Source organism: Panthera pardus, unplaced genomic scaffold (genome assembly GCF_024362965.1).
Source record: "Panthera pardus isolate Hobbes unplaced genomic scaffold, ASM2436296v1 HiC_scaffold_13, whole genome shotgun sequence".
Lineage (NCBI taxonomy): Eukaryota > Metazoa > Chordata > Mammalia > Carnivora > Felidae > Panthera > Panthera pardus.
In genome coordinates, this window is record NW_026526688.1 from 137,724,493 (window position 1) to 137,751,089 (window position 26,597).

Consider the following 26,597-nt stretch of genomic DNA (forward strand, 5'->3'; position numbering starts at 1 on the left):
CTTGGTTTTGGCTCAGGTCACGACTCATAGCTTGTGAGCTGGAGCCCCACATCAGGCTCCACACTATGGCCCTCCCATGTGCACTCTCTCTCTCAAAATAAATAAACAAAAAGAACAGTTTTGCAAAAGTGTACCAAGAGATATGAATAAGTTGTTCAAAGCAGTATTGTTCATAATAAAGTTAGAATCTACATTAATGTTTATTAAAAGGAGAAAAAATAAGTATACTGTGTTTATGTATTTTTAAGTTTTTTACATTTTATTTAGAGAGAGAGAGAGAGAGAGAGAGAGAGAGAATGGGGGATGGGCAGAGAGAGAATCCCAAGCAGGCTCTCCACTGTCAGCGCAGAGCTGGATGTGGGGCTTGAACACACGAATTTGAAATTATGAACCTGAGCTGAAATCAAGAGTCAGTGCTCACTTGACTGAGCCACCCAGACGCCCCCGACTACGTTTACTTAAATAGTAATGATATGCTGTCAGAAGTTAAACTGATAAAGCTAAGTGTGTCCAAATAAATACAGTTCATAAACATAATGTTGAACTAAAATCTTATGTTTTAGTTCATTATATGTACATCATAATGTCACAAACATAAAGTTAAAAATGCAAACTAAGAATGTAGATACATATATACCTACAGATACAAATCAGGACTCAAGCATACAAATGATTCATATCAAATTCATGATAGTGGTTCTGGTGTGGAAGGGGAATGGGCTTGGGAAAGGTACACAGGGACTTTAATCATAGTCTAATTTCTTTTTCAAATTTTTTAATGTTTTTTTTAAAATTTATTTTTGAGAGGGAGAGAGTGCGAATGGGGGAGGGACAGAGAGAGAGGGAGACACAGAATCAGAAGCAGGCTCCATGCCATCAACGCAGAGCCTGATGTGGGGCTCGAACTCATGAACTGTGAGATCATGACCTGAGCTGACATTAAGAGTCGGACGCTTAATGGACCGTGCCCCCACGCGCACCCAAAACTATCTTCTAATAGAAAATTTTGAACACATACAAAAATTGACAGAATGGTATAAAGAAACCCTATATACTCAACATCTAGTTTTAACAATTATCAACTTATGGCCAATTTTGTTTCATTTATACCTCATTCTACTCCCCCACTCCTGAACTATTCTGAAGCTGATCTCAGACATTACATAAATTCATTCAAAATATTTTAATATGTATTTCTAATAAGTGACTTTTTAAAAACATAACCATAATACCATTATTACATCTAAAAACCAATAATATTTCTTACTGTCATCTAATATCCAGTCAGAATTCAAATATCTACTTATTCATGAAGTTGTAAATGTTCATGTTTAGAGTTTGTTTGAATCAAATTTCAAATAAAGACCACACACTGAAATGATACACCTTCTAAATCCATTTTTTTGGTAAGTTCTCCCTCTTTTTTTTCCCTTGAAATTTATTTGTTGACTAATCTGTGTGTTTTTTAATGTAAGAAATACATCTGTTATGCAAATAAGTACCTCCTACTTTAATGGGTTTTAAATTTTCATTGTTTTATAATTAATACTTTAGTTGCATTCTTATAATTTTTTTTTAATTTTTGTTAACATTTATTTATTATTGAGTGACAGAGAGAGACAGAGCATGAGCAGGGGAGGGGCAGAGAGAGAGGGAGACACAGAATCTGAAGCAGGCTCCAGGCTCCAAGCTGTCAGCACAGAGCCCGACGCGGGGCTCAAACTCACAAACCATGAGATCATGACCTGAGCTGAAGTCGGACACTTAACCAACTGAACCACCCAGGAGCCCCTATAATTTTTTGATAAAGCCATAGTTTGGTGACATAGGATTATCTCACAGTATTCCTGATATTCCTCACAGTATTTCCTTTTGGCCATTTGTCTCAAGTCGTAAGACACTGTTTGGATATCAAGACAGGTGAACATCACTTACAGTTGTTTGGAGATCATCGGTTTTATCAGTGAAGATATTCAATCTTTCTTCATTTTCCAAAATTTCATCAATATTTTTGGACATAATATTTTTTACTTCAGTTACTTGGCTCCTCAGTGTAGATATTGAGCTATCACCTTGATTTTTATTGTATTGCATCTATATAGAAATGAAATATAATACAAATATTATTTTCTATAAATAAAATCTATGATAATAGATTGTACAAATTAGAACAAAAGTGTCAAAGGCGCATTTCAATTGTATTTCAGCATAAGGAATCAACTAAACTTCAACTTGTCCCACCTTAATCTTGCTAAAAAAGGGGAGAGGGTGGATGGAAGAGTGATATTTCAATATATTCAATCAGTGGTGGAAGTCTTTTTAAAAATTTAAGTTGTTTATTTATATATTTATATAGACTTTTAAAGAGAAGTTTTAGGGGTGCCTGGGTGGCTCAGTGGGTTAAGTGTCTGACTTCTGCTCAGGTCATGATCTTGCGGTTGGTGAGTTTGAGCCCCGTGTCAGGCTCTGGGCTGACAGCTCAGAGCCTGGAGCCTGCTTTGATTCTGTGTCTCCCAATCTCTTCCCCTCCCCCACTCATGCTCTGTCTCTGTCTCTCTCTCTCAAAAATAAACATTAAAAAAATTTTTTTAAATAAAGAGAAGTTTTAGGGTCATAGTAAAATTGAGTGGGAAGTATAGAGTTCTCACATACCCCTTATCCCCTCCCTACACCCCTCCCCCTCCCCAAAGCTCCCCATCAACAACCTGCACTAGAGTGGTACATTTGCTACAATGGATGACCCCACACTGATGCATCATTATCACCCAAAGTCCATAGTTTACATTAGGTTTCACTGTTGGTATTGTACATTCACTTGGTTTGGACAAATGTATACTGACATGTATTTACCATAATACAGTATCACACAGAACAGTTCCACTGCCCTTAAATTCCTGTGTTCCACCTATTCATGCCTCCCTTCTCCCTAAGCCCTGGCAACAATTGGTCTTTTTACTGTCTCCATAGCTTTGTCTTTTCCAGAATGTCATATAGTTGGAACCAAGTACTGGCTTTTCATATTGGCTTCTTTCACTCAGTAATATGTATTTTTTTTAAGTTTATTTATTTATTTCGAGAGAGACAGAGACAGATCGAGTGGGGGAGGGGCAGAGAGCTAGGGAGACAATCCCAGGCAGGCTCTGTGCTGTTAGCACAGAGCCGGGTGTGGGGCTCCACTCATGAAACCGTGAGATCCATGACCTGAGCTGAAACCACGAATTGGACGCTTAACTGACTTGAGCCACCCAGGCGCCCCTCACTTAGTAATATGTATTTAAGTTTCCCACATATCTTTTCATGGTTTGATTTACTCATTTTTTTTTTAGTGCTGAATAATAGTCAATTGTCTGGATGTACCACAGTTTATCCATTTACCCATGGAAAAACATCTTGGTTGCTTCCATGTTTTGGCAAGTATAAATAAAGCTGCTATAACATCTGTATGAAGACTTTTGTGTGGACATTACTTTTCAACTTATGTAAATAACAAAGGTGTGGTTGTTGGATCATATGGTAAGAGTATGTTTAGTTTTGTAAGAAACTGCCAAACTGTCTTCCAAAGTGACTGTAGCATTTTGCGTTCCCATCAGTAGTGAAGAAGCATTCCTACTGCTCTACTTCCTTGTCAGCATTGGTGTTGTCAGTGTTTTGAATTTTGGCCTTTCTATTTAAAAATTATTTTCATGTTTATTTATTAAAATTTTCTTTAACGTTTATTTAGTTTTGAGAGAGAGAGAGACAGAATGCAAGCGGAGGAGGAGCACAGAGAGAGGGAGACACAGAATCTGAAGCAGGCTCTAGGCTCTGAGCTGTCAGTATAGGGCCCAATTTGGGGCTTGAACTCACAAACCATGAGATCATGACCTAAGCCGAAGTCGGAAGCTTAACCGACTGAGCCACCCAGGTGCCCCTAAAGTCTTTATTTTTAAAAGTAATTTCTACAACCAACATGGGGCTTTAGCCCACAACCCTGAGATCAAGAGTCACATCCTCTACAGACTGAGCTAGCCAGGCACTCCTTTAGCCCCTCCCCCCCTTTTTTTGAGAAGGAGAGAGCATGCGCATGTGCAAGTGAGAGTGGGGGGAAGGGCAGAGGGAGAGGGAGAGAGAGAACCCTAAGCAGGCTCCACACCCAGCATGAAGCCTGACTCAAGGCTCCATCTTACAACTGTGAGACCATGACCTGAGCCAAAATCAAGACTTGGACACTTAACTGACTGAGCCACCTAGGCGACTCTGGCCCTTTTTTTTTTTTTTTTTTAATTTTTTTTTTTTAACGTTTATTTATTTTTGAGACAGAGAGAGACAGAGCATGAACAGGGGAGGAGCAGAGAGAGAGGGAGATACAGAATCTGAAACAGGCTCCAGGCTCTGAGCTGTCAGCACAGAGCCCGACGCGGGGCTCGAACTCACGGACCGTGAGATCATGACCTGAGCCGAAGTCAGACACTTAACCGACCAAGCCACCCAGGCGCCCCTCTGGCCCATTTTTAAATCAGGCTGTTTTATGTTATTGTTGAGTTTTCAGAGTTCTTTGTGTATTTTGGATAACAGATGTATCTTTTGCAAACATCTTCTCCCAGTCTGTGGCTTGTCTTCTCATTCTCTTGACAATTTTTTGAAACAACCTTACAATCTGTCTCTTAATTGGTGTATTTAGATCATTAACTTTATTATTATTATTTTTTTATAGAGTTTATTGTCAAGTTAGCAAACATACAGTGTATACAGTGTGCCTTTGGCTTTGGGAATAGATTCCTGTGATTTATCACTTATATATAACACCCCAGTGCTCATCTCAACAAGTGACCTCCTCAATGCCCATCACCCATTCCTCCTCCCCCCGCCTCCGCCCCTTCAACCCTGTTTGTTCTTTGTATTTAAGAGTCTCTTATGGTTTGCTTCCCTCTCTGTTTGTAACTACTTTTTTTTCCTTCTCTTCCCCCATGGTCTTCTGTTAAGTTTCTCAAATTCCACATATGAGTGAAAACATGATATCTGTCTTTCTCTGACTTATTTCACTTAGCATGATACCCTCCAGTTCCATCCACTTTGTTGCAAATGGCAAGATTTCATTCTTTTTCATTGCGAGTAGTATATATATATATATGTATATATATATATATATACACATATATATATAGTAGTACAGTAGTATATATATATATATATATATATACTACCTCTTCTTTATCCATTCATCAATGGATGGATATATATATATATATATATATATATATATATATATATATATATACATACATATACTACATCTTCTTTCTCCATTCATCAATGGACATTAATGGACATTTGGACTCTTTTCATAATTTGGCTATTGTTGATAGCACTGCTATAAACATTGGGGTACATGTGCCTCTATGAATCAGCACTCCTGTATCCTTTGGATAAATTCTTAGTAGTGCTATTGCTAGGTTGTAGGGTAATTCTATATTTAATTTTTGAGGAACCTCCACACTGTTTTCCAGAGCGGCTGCACCAGTTTGCAGTCTCACCAACAGTGCAAGAGGGTTCCCATTTTTCCACAACCTCACCAGCACCTGTTGTTTCCTGAGTTAATTTTAGTCACTCTGACCAGTGTGAGGTGGTATCTCAATGTGGTTTTGATTTATACTTCCCTGATGATGAGTGATGTTGAGCATCTTTGCCTGTATCTGTTAGCCATCTGGATGTTTTCTTTGGAAAAGTTAGACCATTAACTTTTAAAGTGATTATTGATATAGTTGGACTAATATTTACCATATTTGTTACTGTTTTCCATTCATTGTTCTTGTCCTTTGTTCCTATTTTATGTGGTCCACTTTATCCATGTTAACAAAAATGGTCATTCCAATGTAGCGTTATATATAAAAAGCTACAGCTGCAGAAAAATATTAAATAATAACTTATTGAACACTTAGTATGTGCCAGGTGCTGTTTTAAGCACTTCACACATATTAACTCATTTAATTTCCAAACCACCGTATAAGGTAGTACTTTTATCATCTTTTATTTTCTAAAGAAGAAAACAGAGACTGAGAGAAATTAATAAGGTAGTCAATGTTACACAGCTAGAAGCAAAACAAGGATTCAGACTCAAGTTCCAGAGATCAAGCCTTTACCCATTGTATTAATGACCTTAGTTTTGTGAATTTAAAATGTATGCATAAACTTATATATATTATAAACATATAATGTATACAAAAATGTATACTTACATACATGTGCATACATTTATATTTATATGTATGTTTATACATATAAATAATTCTGGAAGGTTATACACTAAACTGTTAAGAGTGCTCACCTCAGGGGGTTTGACTGAGATTGTAGGAGATACTCGTATTTTGCTTCATATACTTTTGTATTATTTTACTTTACTAATGAGCATTATTTTTTAAGCTTTATTTATTTTTTAAAAATTTTTTTTTTTTCAACGTTTATTTATTTTTGGGACAGAGAGAGACAGAGCATGAACGGGGGAGGGACAGAGAGAGAGGGAGACACAGAATCGGAAACAGGCTCCAGGCTCTGAGCCATCAGCCCAGAGCCTGACGCGGGGCTCGAACTCACGGACCGTGAGATCGTGACCTGGCTGAAGTCGGACGCTTAACCGACTGCGCCACCCAGGCGCCCCAAGCTTTATTTATTTTTGAGACACAGAGAGAGAGAGAGAGAAGGAGAGAGACAGAGCGTAAGTGGGGGAGGAGCAGAGAGAGGGAGACACAGAATCTGAAGCAGGCTCCAGACTATGAGCAGTCAGCACAGAGCCCGACGCAGGGCTCGAACTCATGAACTGCGAGATCATGACCTGAGCTGAAGTCAGATGCCCAACCAACTGAGCCACCCAGTTGCCCCAACTAATAAGCCTTATATTTTAAATTAAAAAAAAAACCCTGCTCGTTGGCAAGTGGTCAAATCCACCTTAGACAGAACTCTGATCTTGTTGGTTACTGGAACATGCAACTTACAATTGATGTTTTGTGAGGAGCTCACTAGGTAAATGTAGAAAAGAGGAGGTTGCTAGTTGAACTGTGTCCCCCAAAAGATATGTTCAATTCCTAACTCCAGGAACCTGTGAATGTTACTTTATCTGGAAATAAGGTCTTTGCAGATATAATTGACTTAAGATGAATAGTTAATTTTTTATTTTTCTTTTTGTTCCTTTTTTCTTTCTCTCCTTTTAAAAAATGTTTAAGTTTCTTAACCTAAGAGAATCATTTAAGATTTGTTAAGATAATGTATTTATAGTCCATTCATTGGCATGCAGATTATACACACACACACACACACACACACATATATTTAAATCTCTCAAAACATTTTTCTTTTGTTAATTATAGTATAAGAAATTCAACAACTTTTAAAAATTTTCTACAGATTTAATGCTTACCAGGTTAGTTTATAAATGTTAAAAAGAAATGTCTTTGATGTCAGATGTGTTACTGCTTAAAATATGCATGTTTTCATATGGTAACTAGTTTTGGGGGAGCTCTGTCAATAATATATTTTGGCTGTGTAGAATATGCAGAATTCTTCATAAAAAATTTATGAATTTAATATAAAAGCATCTATCCTTAATTATTTTTTAGGCATTGTGGTAGACACACCCTATGGTGACCCCCAATGTATCACATCCTTGTAAACCGCCCCTCCCCACCCCCAAGTGTGACTTGCTTCTAATTAAGAGTAGCAAAGGTGATGGGATGTCACTCTTGTGATTATGTCACATTATATAATATTTAGTAGACTGGAGTGAGAGAGATTCCTCTGCTGGTCTTGACAGGGAAGCAGCCATACTGAGGACAGCAACTGGCAAGGACCTGTTGTTGTCAGTTCCTAGGACCTGAGGGTGTCCCCTGGTCAATAGCCAGTAAAAAGCTGCATCCCTGGCACAGTTGTAAGGAAATGAATTTTGCAACAGGCTCTGAATGAGCCTGGAAGCCAAATCTTCCCCAGAGCTCCTGGATGAGAACACAGCCTGGCTAACAAACTCACTGCAACTTTGTGTGAGACCCTGAGGAGAACTTGTTAAGTCCTGCCTGGATTCCTGACCCACAGAACCTGGGAGATAATAAATGTGTGCTGTTTTAGGCTGCTGATTTGTACTGATTTGTTAAATACATAATTAGAAAACTAAAAAAGTTACACTGAGAATATTTTAATACGGAAAAGTTCATATACAGAGTGAACAGTATAATGCAGAGTGAACAGTATAACCCATCCCTATGCACCCATCACCGAGTATCGACACATGGCCAATCTTGTTTCATCTATACTACTACCAATTACCTCTTCCCCAAATGTATTGTTTCAAAGCACATCCCAGACATTCTATCATTTTAATCTGTAGATGCTTCGGTTTGTATCTCTAAAAGATATGGCCTCATTTTTCTTAAAAATAAAACTACAACATCATTATCATATCTATAAAAATGCCTTAATATCATCAAACATCCAGTTTGTAACAAATTTATAAAAAAAATCATAGTTGTTTTGTTTTTTAACATTTGTTTTGCTGATCCAGGATCTAAAGTCCGCATTTAGTTGATATGCATAAGTTTCTTTTAATCTGTGGATTCTCCTTAACTTTTTCCCCATTGCAATTTATTTGTTGAAGAAATTTGATTATTTGTCTTGTAGAGTTTCTCATATTCTGGATTTTGCTGATTGGATTGCTGTGTATCATTTAATGTGGTCACTGATCTATTTCCTGTAAACTGGTAGTTAGATATAAAGGCTTGGTCCTATTCAGGTTTGATGTTTGGGCAAGCCTACTTCAGATGTGTGCTATATACTACTTACTGTGTGACACCAAGAAACACATAACTGATGACTGATTGTCTCCCTTATTGTGACCTTAGGAGAATAATCAATGGATTTAGGTATTTTAAAAAAAAATTTCTTTTTTACATTTATTCACTTTTGAGAGACAGAGAGAGACAGAGCACAAGCGGGGGAGGGGCAGAGAGAGAGGGCGACACAGAATCTGAAGCAGGCTCCAGGTTCTGAGCTGTCAGCACAGAGCTGGATGTGGGGCTGGAACTCACAAACTGCAAGATCATGACCTGAGCCGAAGTTGGACGCTTAACTGACTGAGCCACCCAGGTGTCCCAATGGGTTTAGGTATTTTGAGTCAGTTTCATTTCATTTATTATGAATTTCCCCATCAGCGTTTCACCTAATTTTTTCAGTCATCAATGATCACTGCCTAGATCTATTATTACATTAGGGATTGTAAAATAGTGAAATTTATTACCTCTTCTTTGTTTATTAGCTGGCGTATTTCTATATTTGGTCTATATAAAGACCAAAAAAAAAAAAACAACAACCTTTTTCCCTACCAACTATTTGTTTTATCTGAAGTACAGTTCATATAAGAAAGTCAGAATAAATGGTTGAGCCTTTTATTTATTGGTTTTTGGAGTGATGAGGTGGATCCTTAGAATCTTCCAGAGCTGACTGATGAGGGATTATTCCCCCTCTTTGATAGTATCTAGGAACTCAAGGGAGTTTTAACATATATGATGTGTTACAATCCACTGCAGTTATTATTCTTTTTGATGTTCAGTTATTCCATTACTGACAAGTGTTAGCTACTTCAAGTTGGCTCCTAAAGTCTTTTGACAAGAGTACAGTGAACTTTGAAAGCTTCCTTTTTTTCTGGTATGACAAAATGTTTCTGGCTTATATGTTTCCTGCCTGACATCAGCAATTAGGTCTTATTCTTTTTAGTGTAAAATGGTATTTAGAGACAATAATCTAGATGCTAAGGGGGCACACTGCTACTGGGTTGGTCATTATTTCTAATGTTTTTCAATAGACAACCTAGGAAATACTTTTATTTTTTATTTTTATGATGTTTATTTATTTATTTTGAGAGAGAACAAGGAGCAGAGAGAGAGGGAGAGAAATAATTACAAATCACGAGGGGCCCGATCTCACAAACCGCGAGATCATGCCCCGAGCCAAAATTAAGAGTTGGTCACTCGACTGACTGAGCCACCCAGGTGCCCCATTATACTTTTTTTAAAAGAGAAAAAAGGATTGATATATTTTCAGTGAAAAAAATTTCAATATGTAACTTTCAATTAAAATTTTCAGTATTTAATTTTCTTTAAAATTTTTTTTTAATTTTCAAGTAAAATTTAGGATTATAAGGTTTTACTCACTTCTTTGACTTTATATTTGCAACTATTGCTGAAAACCTTGATTCCTAATGACATTAACTTGATTACTCAAAGTAATATATTTATATAAACCAATTTTAGAAGAGCAACACCAATGTCATTATTAACAATGGGACACTTGAAAATAAAAACTTTAATATTTATTTTTTAGTTCTTTTGTCATTAGGGTATAATCTCACTAGGAATATATAAATTGTTGTTTCTTAAAGTCGATTGAAATAAGTTTTCACTGTCTTTTAAGTCATCAACTCAATACACAATTAGGTTCTATGCTGACAGCTCAGAGCCAGGAGCCTCCTTTGGATTCTGTTTCCCTCTTTCTCTGCCCCTCATCCTCTGTCTCTTTCTCTCTCTCTTAAAAATAAATAAACATTAAAAAAAAAAACCTATTAGATTTTTTTTTTTGAGTTTTAGGGATTACTTTTTTAAAATAAAAAAATTGTTATGATAAGATATACAGAACAAAATTTACCACTGTAATGATTTAAAAAAATTTTTTTAAGTTTATTTATTTTGAGAGAGAGACAGCAAGAGTGAGCAGGGAGGGGCAGAGAGAGAGAGGGAGACAGAATCCCAAGCAGGCTCTGCACTGCCAGCTCAGAGCCTGATGTGGGGCTTGAACCCACAAACCATGAAATCATGACCTGAACAGAAATCAAGAGTTCGATGCTTAACCCACTGAGTCACCCAGACGCCCCTACAATTGTAATGATTTTTAACTGTGCAGTTCAGTGGCATTAAGTATATTCACATTGTTGTGCAATTATCACCACCATCCATTTCCAGAACATTTTTCATCTTCCCAAACTGAAACTCTGTACCCCTTAAACACCAATTCCTCCTCTTCCTTTCCCCCCCAGGCTCTGGCAACTGTTGTTCTACTTTTTGTCCCTACAGATCTGACTTTAGGTACCTCATATAAATGGAATCACACAGTATTTGTCCTCTTGGGACTGTCTTATTTCACTCTAGGGACTATTTTTTAAAAATTTAATTTAATAGTATTCTATAATTATGTAAAATATTTACATGGTTCTGAAGTCAAATTTGCAAAACAAGTTTCATTCAGAAAGGCCTTGTTTCTATTCCTGCCCCTTATCCCTATGTAGGCAACCATTAAAATGTTTTTGATTTATCCTTTTCTTGCCCCCAATCTCCCTTTTTGTTTTTGACTATAAGCAAACAAATAAATATGTTTGTATTTACTCCCTCTTTCTTAAATGGCTGCATATAAGATTGGTAAACAAATAATGGTATACCATATATACTTTATCTATCTTGCTTTATTCACTTACCAATATATTGAGGATATCATTCCTTATCATTATATAAGAATAGAAATCCTCAGTTCTCATCTTTACAGCTCTTATCTCCTAATTCCAAACTGATTTTTCAGCTGTCATACAATGTTTAGGAGTACAGTTGGAGGTTACATACCATATACTTCCCTAATACTTGTTGAAAATCTGCAGCAACTGCATTTGAAGGAGAAAAATGTTCTTGTGACATCAAAGGATTTCTCAGAAAAGTGTCGCTAACCTAGGGACATTAATGGAAATGTTTAACCTGTGTAGATAATTTAACTGGAGAATTACAGAGCAAATGTTTACTTGAAGCAAAATCTGGCAGAAATGTGAAGTAAAAGAATATTGTATTTCCGCACCGTTTCTAGCTTTTTGGTGGGAGAGTGTCCTTTCTAATTAAAGATGCAGTATTTATGAAAACTGTGCTTGCTCAGTCTTCTCCACTGCTGCAGTACAGATCACAATCTCACGTAGTGAGACTGCAGATACCGCTTGGAGCCTTTCGTATGTCTGAGGACTTGAGGGGAAGAACAGATGTTCACCTCTGGGAGACAAAGAAAGATGGATGGCCACGATATTTTCTAAATAAATGTGCCCTCCTGCTCCTACCCTCAAAGTCCACTCAACGATAACTAAACAATCCCAACTAAGTGTCATGATACTATCTTTCAAACCCTTATGGTTGTTAAAGGACATTGCAAAGTCTCAGGAAGGAATTCTTTCAATTGTTTGTACTCGATGTTGTATTCCCCAGAAGTAGTGGTAAAATTTATGTGGTTGGCAATTTGGTATCATCTGGTTTTGAAAAGGTGGTAAAGTTGGGATGTTTTGTCACAGTAGCAGAGAGAGAAAAAATTAGAGTATAGTCAGTTAAATGGCTAACAGTGTTTAGTATCTAGACTCTAGGGATTGTCAAGGCATATCTGAAGAGTGAATTACAGTTCTTATGATCCTTGATTCTATATGTGGTACAGTTTGAGCTGTATTAAAGCAAGATGGTACACTAAACAAATAAAATATATACATAATTCATGAATATGAATGGAAAATAACAATTAGTAACTATAGGATAGCTAATTTTTCCATGAATATTTTTTATTATAATATTGTTCTGAATTAAAAATTTGTGCATAAAATTAAAGATTAGTATCATTTACTTTTTTTTTTTTTTAACATTTATTTATCTTTGAGAGACAGAGAGAGACAGAGCATGAGCAAGGGAGGGGCAGAGAGAGAGGGAGACACAGAATCCAAAGCAGGCTCTAGGCTCTCAGCTGTCAGCACAGAGCCTGACGTGGGGCTAGAACTCAAAAACTGTGAGATCATGACCTGAGCCGAAGTTGGACACTTAACCCACTGAGCCACCCAGGTGTGCCCTTTTTTAACGTTTATTTTTGAGAGATAGAGACAGAGCATGAGCAAGGGAGGGGCAGAGAGAGAGAGGGAGAGTATCATTTACTTTTTTTTAAAGTTTACTTTATTTGAGAGAGAGAGAGGGAGAGTGAAAGAGTGAGAGAGTGAGCAAGCTGGGGAGCAGCAGAGAGAGACAGGGAGAGAGAGAACCCCAAGCAGGCTCTGCACTGTCAGCATGGAGCCTGACACAGGGCTTGATCTCACAAACAGTGAGATCATGACCTGAGATGGAATCAATAGTCGGATGCTTAACTGACTAAGCCACCCAGGTGCTCTAGTATCATTTACTCTTTAAAATAAGAAACAAATGTAATATCTGGGCTATAAAACTACTCGAATAATGGGTTAGCCCTACTCTGTGTCTGAGACTGGCTTTTATAAAGTCTCCTTGGTGCTGGTTGGAGATCAAACTTGGGGTGATAATCAGCAACAGCTGATATCTATTGAGAAGGCTAATTAACCTTTAAGAAATTTATAAAATCTCATGAATGTATGTAAGTACATATACATACGTGTTGTATTTACCATATTTTATATTTTCTGACAATTTTCAGTTAAACTTCCCTAAAGATAGTACGTCTTGATTAAACAATTTTTTTCTTTTCATTTAACTCTTATAATTGATTCATATTTTCAACCAGAAGTGTCTTGTATATAATTACTTGTAAATTAAATACACATGCTATTGAAAAGGTATATTAAATATTAGTAAAGTTTAATTTCTCTTTTACAGAACAAGATAAACACAAGGAGAGAGCCTAATAGATCTGTGTGGATAGTCTTTGCAGACCTTGCTTTAGGGTCAAGGGAAGTGTGAAAACAGGGCAGATGAAGGATAGAGTCAAATCTCTGAAGGTAAAAAAAAAAAAAAAAAAAAGAAATTTCTGAGGGTCATTAATAGCTCTGCTTTATAGACAAATCAGTGATCTGCTTTTGGTTAGTGACACTATTACTAACACAGTATAAAACAGAGACCTCATAATTTCAATAACTGAAAAAAATCCTTAAAGTAGTGTAAGAAGTTACTTACGTTTTTAAGAAATGCAGATGGTGTTATTGTATCCAAGGCATTGTCTGTGGCACATAGGTAAGTGATTCCATCAATAAAGAGAGTATGGTAGACAAAGCTTTGAAAAGAATACATTCATTTACATGATAACACTGAAGACATTAAGTACCCTCACAAAGAATATAATTTTGTTTCCAAGCTCTCATTAGTAGTATACAAGCCATATAGATAACTTTTTACAATAAGAATTAGAAAATCTTTCATATATGTGAAAAATTAAATTATATTAAATAGAAACTATAAAATTTGAATATGTATTTAATATTGTATCAGTAAAAATGAAATACAATAAAGAGAAAACTCTATATTTAAAATGACTTTGAATTAAAAAAAATTTTAATGTTTATTTTTGAGAGAGAGACAGAGACAGAGACAGAGCACGATGGGAGGAGGGGCAGAGAGAGAGAGGGAGACACCGAATCCGAAGCAGCCTCCAGGCTCTGAGCTGTTAGCACAGAACCAGAAGTGGGCTTGAATTCACGAACCATGAGATCATGACCTGAGCAGAAGTTGAATGCCCAAGGGACTGAGCCACCCAGGCACTCCTAAAGTGTCTTTGACAGAATCACTCATTCCAAGACTGAATCAAGATTCTCATCTTGATCAAATAGAAAATGCTATGTTCACTCATTTTTACTATCCCTCTATATTTTTTTAAAAAAATTTTAACATTTATTTATTATTGAGAGATAGAGAGAGACAGAACATGAGCATGGGAGGGGCAGAGAAAGGAGGAGACACAGAATATGAAGCAGGCGCCAGGCTCTGAGCTGTCAGCACAGAACCCGACCCGGGGATTGAACTCACAAACCGCGAGATCATGACCTGAGTCGAAGTCAGACGCTTAACTGACTGAACCACCCAGGTTCCCCGATCCCTCTATCTTTAGGTAGACATATTTAATTTTGGTATTTCCTGGCTTTCTATTATGATAGATTAGAATTTAAAAGTTGTAAACTGTTAATACTAAATATTCTGAAGAACCAGATGAACTGGGGAGGGGAAATTAAACTCCCCTATAGTGTGCAAAAGTGTATCTGAGCTGACCTTTTGTGCTTTCTCAGAGTCACATATTAGCAAGCTAGAAGACTCTTGGAAAGTACCTCTATCTTTACTGCCCAACAATCTAGAAAATTTAAAAACATGGCAACAAAAACAGTTGCTTGGTCCCTAGACTTTCATCTAGCCATTTTGAATACTCTATATTCAAATGGTTAACAGGCAACAGCCCTGGTCAAATGCTAAACTGGATATACACGAAAGTGATGAATCTTAGAAACAGGTAGAAAAGATAATCCCAGAGACAGCAAATGTAAGGCATGTGCCCTTTCAACGTAAATCCTTCATGTCTTATCATGAATATAATATGCTACATGTATATATATATCTGCTACAAATATTTTTAATGATGATATTGACTGATACATATAATTTCCACTTGGAAAATGTTTTTATTTCTAAATTGGGAGGAGTCTTTGTGGAAAAAAAAGTTGCTAATTCTATCATCTCTCTGAAAGTTATATGTGTGATCTGAAGTAAATTGATATTGGATGTATGGGAGGAGATATTTTAATTTTATGCTTAGTATGTTATTACTGAGTAACATTCAGACACCATCTTTAGGGGCTCCTGGGTGGCTCAGTCAGTTAAGCATCTGACTCTTAGTTTTGGCTCAGGTCATGATCTCATGTTGTGAGTTCAAGCCCCACGTGGGGCTCTGTGCTGAGACTGCAGAGTCTGTTTCTGATTCTCTCTCTCTCTCTCTGTCCCTTCCCTGCTCACACACACATACACTCTCTCTTTCAAAATAACAACAATAATAATAATAATAGTGATAATAATAATAGAGATAACTTGTCTTAAAAAAAAAAAAAAGAAATCTTTAAAAGTTAAAAAACCCTGGGGCAGCTGGGTGGCTCCGTAGGTTAAGCATCTGACTTCGGCTCAGGTCATGATTTCACAGTTCATGAGTTTGAGCCCCATGTGGGGGTTTGTGCTGACAGCTCAGAGCCTGGAACCTGTTTTGGACTCTGTGTCTCTCTCTCTCTGCCCCTCCCCTGCTCATTCTCTCTCCGTGCCCCACCCCCCCATAAACAAACATTAAAAAGAAAAAGAATTTTAAAAGTTAAAAAACCTTGATTACCTGATGTTTAAGATATACTGGTAACTAACAAAAGCAAGATGAGGAAAAGTGTGTATGATGTACTACCACTTATCTATCATTCTCATATTTTTTCCTAAGGGAAATGCACATATATATGCATGTGTCTCTTACAGGAAAAAAAGCAAAGAAAAAGAAAATGACAAACTAAAAACTTAGTCAAAATGGTTACCTGTATAGGGGGAGAGGGAGAACAGTGCAGAGAAGAAAGAATAAAAATTAGACTTTTTGCAGGAAACTTGTTTTCTCAATTTGATTTTGGAATCACATATATGTTTTGCCTAATAATAAAATGCTATCAAATCAAACTTTAAGAGAGAAATGCTTAAAAATAAAAAACACAAAGACAAAAATGAACTTAACTTTGTATCAAGTAACCCAGACAAGAGATGATGGTGTGCTTCCTACGGTAATGGTGGAGGTGGTCAGGTTCTGGATATATTTGGAAGGTAAAGGCAACAGGATTTGCTGACGGGCTGGATTTGGATGTCAAAGAGACAAAAGTCGAGGATCAGAAAGGTTTCAGGCCTGAGGAACTGGAAAGGTGATATGTGGAAGACTGCAGGAGGAGGCTTGGTTTTGGACATAAGTTTGCAATGTCTATCAGATGTCCCACAGAGATGTGGAATAGGCAGCTGGATATATGAATCAGGAGTTCAGGAAGAGGTATTCAAAGGATTCAAATTAGAATACACAATATAGGTAAGTAAATTGTAGATGAGAAAAGTGTCTTTTTGAAATCGCACTGGCTAAGAAGTGAAAACAAAATTAGAATATCACCATTTTACACAAGGAATATCAATGGCTGCTAGCATGGCAAAAGGAGACAGAAGCAGACACATGTACCATCTCATGAAAAAAACACCTACAGTCTTGCCGTAGGGATCAAGCCTGTGGATTCAGCTGCCTGAAACATGGTATACTGCATTTTGAATATGCAATCAGCAATACCAGAGTGTGGGAAACTCTACACTCTACAGGTTCTTCAATGATAAATTGTAAGGAAAAGAAAGGGATGGAGAGGGAAAATATAGAGATTTAAAAGACACCAAAAGAAAAGAGCCGGCAGGATTAGGCACTCATGTTTGAGGTTGCCTATTTGGGTTGAGGCAATGAAGAAACAGGGTGAGTAACTGCTATAGAAGCTGGAACACTGGTTGGTTTGGGGGAGAGGGAGAAAGCTGTGGATGGGACAGGGCACATGGCCAAAAATATTCTGTATTTTTGGCTTGGGTGGTAGCTGCATTGGTGGGCAGGTTCCCTTGTAAAGCTTCATGAAGTTATCCTTTTGCTTGATGTGTTTTTTGTATTTTGTTTTATTTTACAGTATAAAGGTTAAAAGAAACCTACTCTTGAAAAAACCAATGGTGAGTCTAAAAATAATAGATGCTCTCTTACTCTCCACCTGTTCTTTCACTAGCAAAATGTTTTCAAGACTGGCTTAGGCCATACCATGTAATGTCCCAAGTATAGCTTAGAGTGGTCTTATTAAAGATTTTTCAAGTGGAAGTTTCCTTTTTTATTAAAGAAATATTTTGGGTATACTAAAGAAGTATGAAGAATAAGATAATGAGAACACTTTAGACCTACTATCTGCTTAAAATGTTACAGATACCATAATGTCCCATGTATACCCTTCCCCAACTTCGTTTTTCTCCCTTCCCTTTGCAGAGGTAACCACTATCTTGAATTTGGTGTTAATCATTCTCATCTGATCTTATACTTTTACATATAGACGTTCTCTCTTCTGAAGGTTCAATCAAGAGCATGTGCAACCAACATTTTTTTCTCATGTCATTATTATTGCTAAAAAGCAGACCTTTATTAGAATGTAACTTACCTTCCCATCTGCATTATGGTCTTTGGCTCGGCTCTAAGAAGCACCAGTCGAAGCACTGTTGCCGCTGCTTCCTAAAAATAAATTATCAGCGTTTACTTTGTGGACGATTGTAGTGTCTTTCATTATGCCTCCTCCTAAATTTACCAATGTTCTCACTGGTTTATTAAAGAACAAGTGTTCATGAGGAGAACTAATGGGTAGTCATAATACACGGTGAAAGGCAAGTTATAAAATATTCATTTGAATATGAAGGAAAATATTAAAATTACACAAATATATGTTGTGTGGATACTTACATGTGCAAATGCAGGTTGCTTAGAGTTACAGCTTACATATGGCTTTAAGGCTGGGAAGCACTATCTAATCAAGTATCTTTTCAGTGTCACTGAAATATGTAAAAATGTTAATGGGTTAAAAGTATTCAGCTCTTATTCTCTGAATATCCTAAGCAGTCTTTCTTTAAAGATAAAAATTTTTATCCAATATTATTTACTGATCTCTTTTTATGAAAGAAATAATTGCCAAGATCCCTTATTATCTGTTTCTTGTAAGGCTCATTTTCTGGGGAAAAATGTGCAAGGTGTTAATGACTATCCAGAATATCTTAAATATAGTTAATTGTATGGAGTCCTATTAATTTACTTTAGAAGTGTGAAAGGAACCTGAAAGTTACCTAGGAAGACTTGAATAGTCACATTCCTAATTAGCTTTTCCATTTCCACAAAATGACACTTGAAATAAAAACTTTTGGGGAGGGAAAAACTTATTATTAATAGTAGAAAGTAAAACGTGAAATTCTTGGTAGTGCTTGAACAATCCAGGCGGTATTGTCCAGGGGAAAGATTTCCTATGAAACACAAAAAATCAAGGGAATATATAAACTTTCAGTTACTATATTATCATTACTGGAACATTCTCCTAGCTTTCACCAAGTGTCCTTTTTAGGTTATATAAACAAGGAAATCATAGCAAAATCTGAAATAAAGTGAATGGCAACATGAGGCAGGAACATGACTGACAAAGTAGGCTCTAGCTCTATTTCTGGAATTACTGTGCTACACACCTTAAGAAAGTGACTTGTTTGGGTCTGTTTCCTCATGTGAAGAATGAAGGAATTGGGCAAGACGCTCTCTAGAGTCCTGTCCAGCTCCAGGACCCTATAACAGCAGCGGATTTGATCTCACAATTAAGCTTTGGTAGATACTAATACTTTTCTAATGAATGTAAAATATTTGTGACATTAATATTTAGCACTAAGGAAAGACACGATAGACTGTTCCTTAAAGCTCCTTGTCACCCTTTTTCTTCCCCCTGGTCAGCTTTCTGCACAGCAGTCATGCCAAACCTTTAATCCTCTCCTCTAATTGCATACTGGTCCAGCCCATTCCACTGTCTTACTTTCCTGCATGCTTCATAAAGAGAGGCCTTTGGCCTTATGAATTGCTTCAGCTTTCTGTCTCTCTTCTTCCTTGTTTGTTTTTAAGTTTAGTTATTTTTGAGAGAGGGAGAGAGACAGAGAGAGCGATTAAAGGAGGGGCTGAGAGAAAGAGGGAGAGAGAGAGAGAATCCCAAGCAGGCTCTGCACTGTCAGTGTGGAGCCCAATGTGGGGCTCGAATCCATGAACTGTGAGATCATGACCTGAGCTGAAGTTGGACGCTTAACAGACTAAGCCACCTAGGTGCCTGTTTTTTTTTGTTTTTTGTTTTTTTAAGGTTTATAGTTTTGACAGACACAGAGATTGCAAGCAGGGGAGTAGCAGAAAGAGAGGGAGAGAGAGAATCCCCAGCAGGCTCTGTGCTGCCAGTGCAGAGCCGTACTTAGGGCTCGAGCCCATGACCTGAGCTGACATCAAGAGTCAAACGCTTAACATACTGAGCCACCCAGGTGCCCCAATTAGTTCTTTATGAGAACCTACTATATACTATGGATCATACACTGCAAAGACAGAGATGACATTCCTTGTCTTGAAGGAATCTGATCAGAAAAAGAAGATTCCAATTCAGCCTGGTAAGTAGTTTCTTAAAGGTATGTAAATTAGCCTAGGCATAGAGAAGGCTTCAAGGAAGAATTGAGAAAAGTTTCAAAGTCCAGAAGAGGTTATATTACTAAAAAGTGGAGAAAAATGGGGTTCTAGGGAAAGGGAATGGAAGCTGCAAAGGGAGACCTTGGTGAGATCAGCATGAAGTGCAGGGTAGCCAGAGCACAGGAATATTCAGGAAGAGAAGGAGGCAGTCATGGAAAAGCCCTACCACGTAGGGCCCTGAATTCCAGGCTAAAGGAGTATGGGCTTTACTCTGAATGTAATCAGGTGCCACGAAATGATTTTAAGCAGGGGAGTGACTCATATTTGCTTTTTTTTTTTTTTTTTAAATTTTTTTTTAACGTTTATTTATTTTTGAGACAGAGAGAGACAGAGCACGAATGGGGGAGGGTCAGAGAGAGGGAGACACAGAATCCGAAACAGGCTCCAGGCTCTGAGCTGTCAGCACAGAGCCCGATGCAGGGCTCGAACTCACGGACCGTGAGATCATGACCTGAGCCGAAGTCGGCCGCTTAACCGACTGAGCCACCCAGGCGCCCCTCATATTTGCTTTTTAGGAACAATCACTTGAGTAGCAGTGTGGAGGCCAGTTCTGAGAAGGATGAGGCTAAAGTCTGAGAGATCATGCCTAAGAGGTATTTTTTTTTCTTTTTTAAAAATTTTATTTATTTATTTATTTATTTATTTACACAGAGGGTGCAAGTGAGCAATGGGCAGAGAGGGAGAGAGGGAAATTGAGAGAGAGAGAGAGAGAGAGAGAGAGAGAAAACAGGGTTCACCCAAAGCAGGGCTCAAGTTTGTCCGATGCGGGAATCAAACTCACAAACTGTGAGATCATGACCTGAGCCAAAGTCAGATGCTTAACCAACTGAGCCACCCAGGCACCCAAGAAGCATTTTCAATAACCCTGGTATCAGGGCCTAGAAGGTTCAGAAGCAAGGATTTGGTTTTAAGACATATACTGGAGATAGAACTAATAGAACACAATGACAAATGAACAAATGTAAAAGTGAAAAATGGGCAGTTGAAGAGGACTCCCCAGTTGCCAGCTTGAATGGCTCAGTAGAACTACTCAGCAAGGTGAGAAACAGATGAGGAGGAATCTTCTAGGAAAGATTATTAGCTCTGGACATGGTATGTTTGAATGTCTATTGGGCAATGTAACTGTCGAGAGAGATCACTCTGGAAGTGGACTTGGCAGTGGTCAAGGTAAAGGTGTCTACGGGTGTGAATGAATGTGTCACGTTAAAAGAGGATGGAAGTAAGAATCTTGAGCAACATAGCACTTCAGGGACTGGTAAAGAGGAGAGCCAGGAAGGAGACCAAGTTCTCTGTCTCTATATTCAGACTCCTCCATTCCCTGAGAGAAAGAAGACATTCCTCTGTCCCAAGACTCACATCTCCACTGCTATGCTGGATTCCATTCCGTTGAGCTCCTTCAGGGCTTACCGTACTAACAACCTCCTCCTCTCTTAGATCTTCAACCTTTTCTCCTTCCCATTAGCCTACATACATTGAGAATCTTCCCTGTTTTGAAACATGAGGCCTCTTCCTGGATCACACTTCCTCAGCTTTCACTCTGTCTCCCTCCCTTTCTAAATTCTCATAAAGATGGTCTAACTACACTCACCCTACTTCCTCATCTCCCAATCAGTTGGCCCAAAGCAGCCTGGCTTCCGCCTCTACCACTTCTTCCAAACTGCTAACTATGTGGTCACCAATCACCTGCTGATTGTAGAGTTCTAGGAGTACCTTTTAGATCTTGTTCAACTTCTTTGGGGTATAAAACATTCTTGTAACTCTCTTCCCTTGGCTTTCAGGACACCACTGCCCTCATTTGGTGTCCCACTTGTCTATTTTGCTCCTGAACAGTGTTCTGCCTTTTGGTCCTTTTCTCTCCTCACTCCCATACTTTTCTTTTCCACCCCCTTCTACTATCCTCAACTGTTAGCCCTGACCCTCTGAGGGCTACCCTGTTGGACATTCTTCGACTTAAATCTTTTTGGAATAAGGTGGATAAGGAAGTACATAAATAGATTGGTGTCTTCTAACAGGCAACAAAATCCAACCTGTCTCAAACTGTACTCTCTTCTCCTACATTCCCTCTGACTTCCTCCCTCACAATCCTGCTCCTCCATCTGTAGTTTCAATCTTGTTTAATGCCACCTAAGAAAAAAATTTAACGAATCATCACATTGTACACCTTAAATTTACACACTGTCATACGTGAATTATGGCTCAGTAATTGTGGGGGAAAAATATAAAAAAAAAAAAAAAACAAAGAAAAAAATGGAGAATCACCTTGGCATGACCCTATTCCCTAGTTTTACAAAGTCTCTAGGATCTGCCCCCTCCTTCCTATTTGCACTGTCATTCGCCCTTACCTCAGGCCCTGCAAACTCCTAGAGAACAATACCATCCTAACTGGTTCTTTCCCCTTCAATCCACCTTCCATATTGTAACTAGACCAAATTTTGTGGAAGATGAACCAGATCCTGCTATTAATGAATTTAATTGCTCAACAGGTTCCCCTGCGATAAGAAAACAAACTAAATATAGGACTCTTCCTTAACTAACCTCTGCCGGCTTTCTTGACCTCATTTTTAGCCCTTACATACTGTGACCCTGTGCTCTAGCCACACTGAGGTTCTTGAGGTTCCCCCAACACACTATGCTGTTCCCTCTGAATGCAGGAGTCCCCATTTCCCTTTCCCGTCCCAGGCTAACACTAACTCTCAGAAGGCTTCTACGCCAAGCACCCTAATATCACCTCCGCTGTGGTCAGCAAGCGGCCACCCATCCTGAGTGCTACAGACGCAATCCCGACCTATCTCCGCTGGCAGACTTTTTACACTGTAGGACAAACTGTATATAGCCCATGGTCATAAAGAGACAACGAGCTCATCAATGGGCAACTCCGGGTCCTGTTTTCTTTTCAAATAACACCTTTACCAAATAACACATGTTCAATAAGTGTGTTTTGAACTGCAAGTCATTTCTCCGCAGGGGAGAGAAAATCTTTTTAAGGGTCTCCGGAATTGCAGCAGCACGTGGCTACTAATCACCGCCAAATGGGTCGCGCGCACCACCAACCCCAACCCCCAGGCGGCGCACGTGTGGCTCCGCAGTTCGGAAGCACGCCGGCGCTCGCCCGGGATTCACCGCCTCCCAGAAGCAGGCCTTTCTCGGGGCGGTGCCTCTCGTCCCCAGTGCCGGCTCCCAGCCGCCCGGCAGCGCAGCGTCCTGAGGGGCGGACCCGGCAGGCGCCACCCTTGAAGTGCGGAACCTGCCAAGGCGGAGGTCCGGACCCAGGGGTACCTGATAGGAGCCGCCGGTCAGGGACAGCTCCGCTAGGACCGCTCGGCCATTAGCAATACAGCTGTAGGTGATCGTCATGGCGGGCGGGCCAGTTAAAAAAAAGGCTCCCGCCGCACCTAACCGCCGGACACAGCCTCGGGGCCGTACCTGGGGCGGGGATCCGGGCGGTGCTTGCGCAGGCGCGAGGAGCGATCGATTGGCGAGGAGGGTGGCGGGGCCGTCCCTGGTCTGGGCAGAGCCTATGAGGAGACGGGGGCGGGGTTTCGTAAAAAGCGGGCTTTGGGTGAGTGAAAAGTTTCTCCTTCGTCGTTATCCTCAACATCTTTTGGTGAGAGCCAGTTTACTTCACAGTACTTACCTACCTATGATTCATTCACAGTCTACGACGTGTAAAGTATAGCCCTTGACTTAAAATACACCAACTCAGCAAGTATTTGTTGAAACCCCACAGTGCAGGCCCTGGCCCCTGGCGTTGGGAGTTCGTACTCTGCAAGTGGTTACAGAGGCATAGGCAGGCAGACGCCAACCTCAAGTGGCATGTGTGTGCCGCGGTGGAAAGATAAACTGAGTTGCAGAAGCTGGAGTGGAGGCAGCTAATTGTCCTTGGCAGAGGGAGCAAAGCTTCCAGTGTCCTTCTGGTTTAGGAGGGGCTGATATTCTCTAAGTGGGGAAGGATAGGACAGTGTTAACAGAGGGAACAGCTTCTGTAAAGGGTTTAGAGTGGCACGTGGGTTTAGGGAATGCATATGAGTGAGTGTGGTAGGGTTGGGCAGGAGGTGAGAGGGTAGGAGTGGTAGAATGACTTGTTATTCTAGATCTTGAGTTCCCTGACAAGACTTTTTTAAAATATAAGCTTAAGAGAAGGTCATATATTTTCATTAGCAGGTTGTCGTGGTGGAGTGAAAAGAAGTTAGACAAACTTGGATTAAATATAGGCATTGTTCCCACCCCCACCTCCTGTCATTTGGAGGACCGGGGAACTCTTGATCTTGGGGTCATGAGTTTGAGCCCCACGTGGGGTGTAGAGATCACTTAAGTAAAAAAAAAAAAAAAAAAAAAAAAAAAAAAAGGCATTGTTATTTACTCTGTGCCTTTATTGTAACTTAGCCTTTCTGAGACTCAGTTTCCTAATCTATAAAATGGGGAAAGTCATCAAGTTTAAGTAATTAGGCAAAATACTCAGCATACCGTAGATAAGCAATTGCACCCTTAGTGTGATAAATACATTAATGAGAATTACTTTCTTGCTCCCAGTGGTATAACTTTAAAGGAAAAACAATCGATGTCCTTCTGGGGTGATTGGCAGAGGTGAAGACAGGTAATCAATTGAGCTTATTTTAACCCAGTGCAGTCAGATTGGATTTGACAAGGAGGTAGCAAAACTTGTCTGGACTGTAGCTCCTGAGGAAAATGCTTTGTTGAATCATGTATACTCCTATATAAAGGAAATCTTGAATCAGTGTGTCTTATCAGCTTAGAGAGAATGTCTTGTGTTACAGGTGGGGGTCACGTATTAAAAGCATTGGTCACATTATTTGTATGTAGGAACATGAAATACATTAATTCTGAGGTAATCGTTGGAATATTTGTTTTGTTTTTTAAGATTTTACTGTTAAGCCATCTCCACACCTACCAACGTGGGGCTAGAACTCACAAGGATCGCTCGCTCTACCGACTGAGCCAGTCAGGTGCCCCTCGTTGGAATATTCTTGCTTACAGTAAAAATAAGCTGAATAAACTTGGCCAAATTGCAGCACCCCTTGTGTTTGGTAAGTGGTGGAGCCAAAAGAGACTGGGCAATGAAGTCATGAGCTGTAGTAATGACAACATGCATCTGGTAGTTGAAAGGGTGTATATGGGGCCTTCCTCATCCCAGTCTCACCTTGTCCCATTGAAACAATCCCGTAAAGCAAGTGTGATGGGTTCAGTTTGCACAAGCCACAAATTCAGGCCCACAGAAATGCCAAATGTAAATTATAATACAACTCTATCTTTCTTTGAGCCCCATTTTACCTGATATCTGAAGCTTAATCTAGTCAATGCCAGGTTTCCTCAGTCAACTCCAAATTTACTTCTTCCCTTCTTTCTATCCAGGGTAGGGGCGGCATCTGTGTGTGTGTGAGGGCCTTGGTGGTGGGGGAGACCTGAGTCGTGATAGTCGTCTCTTTAAGGTGGCTCCTGCTGCTAACGTTTGTTTTCTGTCTCGGGTCATCAGTTCACACACTGCACTGGGAAACTCAAGGCCCCTTCAGCCACTCTGGTTGTCTCTCAGCCACTTTTGTAGCCCTCCTGGGGCGAGGAAAACTTTCCCCTGCTCCCTCATGCCATTCTGAGGTGGTGGGAGGCTTGAGAGGCTGTCTCGGGCCTCTGGCCAACACACCATGCTGCCACCCCTCCGGTCATGCTGTCGTCGTGTTGTCATTCTGTCGTCATGTGGGAAGCAGCTCTTGGACCTGTCTCACCTGGGAAGCAAGCCCTTGGGTCCCCAATTAACTGAGAGCTTTCTCATCACCACACTCCCTCACCCCTCACCTTCCAGTGGGGACTCTAGCTAATTGGATTGCTTCCTTCGGACTCTGTCCTCTTCCAGCCTGTGGAAACTCCAGCAAGTTTAGGTGGGGAACCTCCTACCACCCAGGGCATTCTTCCCAATTTATGGCATTAATGTTGGCTTCTGCTGCCTAAAACTTTTCGTATACTCTCTCTTCAGGGAGTTTCCAAAACCTATTTTGAAACTTTAAGAACTGAGAATCTTTTCCTTCTTCCCCTGCTCTTCCACCTCTGCCCCTTCTCCTCCTCCATTTTCTTTGTTCTCTATTTTTATGCAGAGAATAACAGAATGAAAAGCAACAGGTAATATGAAACATCACCGGCATTTTTGTCTTTCCCTTGATTTTTTTTTTTTTTTTTTAATTTTATTTTTGGGACAGAGAGAGACAGAGCATGAATTGGGGAGGGGCAGAGAGAGAGGGAGACACAGAATTGGAAACAGGCTCCAGGCTCCGAGCCATCAGCCCAGAGCCTGATGCGGGGCTCGAACTCACGGACCGCGAGATCGTGACCTGGCTGAAGTCGGACGCTTAACCGACTGCGCCACCCAGGCGCCCCCTTTCCCTTGATATTTTGACAAAACCTTGAGGGTGGAGCAGAGTGGGTGGTGAGAAGCTGGATCCGTGGGAAGGAGAAATCAGACATTCACTATTGTCCTTTTTTTTTTTTTTTTTTTTTTAAATATTTAAGTGTTTATTTTGGGGGAGGGGAAG

General features: G+C 39.4%; 1 protein-coding gene across 4 annotated transcripts in view; it reads right to left on the reverse strand.

Moving 5' to 3' along the window:
• The window catches only part of LOC109276919 (vesicle-associated membrane protein 8-like), a 34,138-nt gene extending 10,656 nt beyond the window's left edge, over positions 1 to 23,482 (reverse strand). For 3 of the 4 annotated variants that reach the window (XM_019466209.2, XM_019466201.2, XM_019466193.2), the window contains exons 1-5: positions 23,335 to 23,482; positions 17,975 to 18,045; positions 13,935 to 14,031; positions 11,625 to 11,726; positions 1,936 to 2,094 (exon numbers count right to left, since the gene is read on the reverse strand). In XM_019466209.2, the coding sequence (XP_019321754.1) occupies positions 1,936 to 2,094; positions 11,625 to 11,726; positions 13,935 to 14,031; positions 17,975 to 18,045; positions 23,335 to 23,412 (507 nt within the window). In that variant the 5' untranslated portion in view covers positions 23,413 to 23,482. The remainder of the gene's footprint in view (positions 1 to 1,935; positions 2,095 to 11,624; positions 11,727 to 13,934; positions 14,032 to 17,974; positions 18,046 to 23,334) is intronic. The other variant, XM_019466216.2, reaches the window with a different exon arrangement.
• Between the last annotated feature and the right edge of the window lie 3,115 nt (positions 23,483 to 26,597).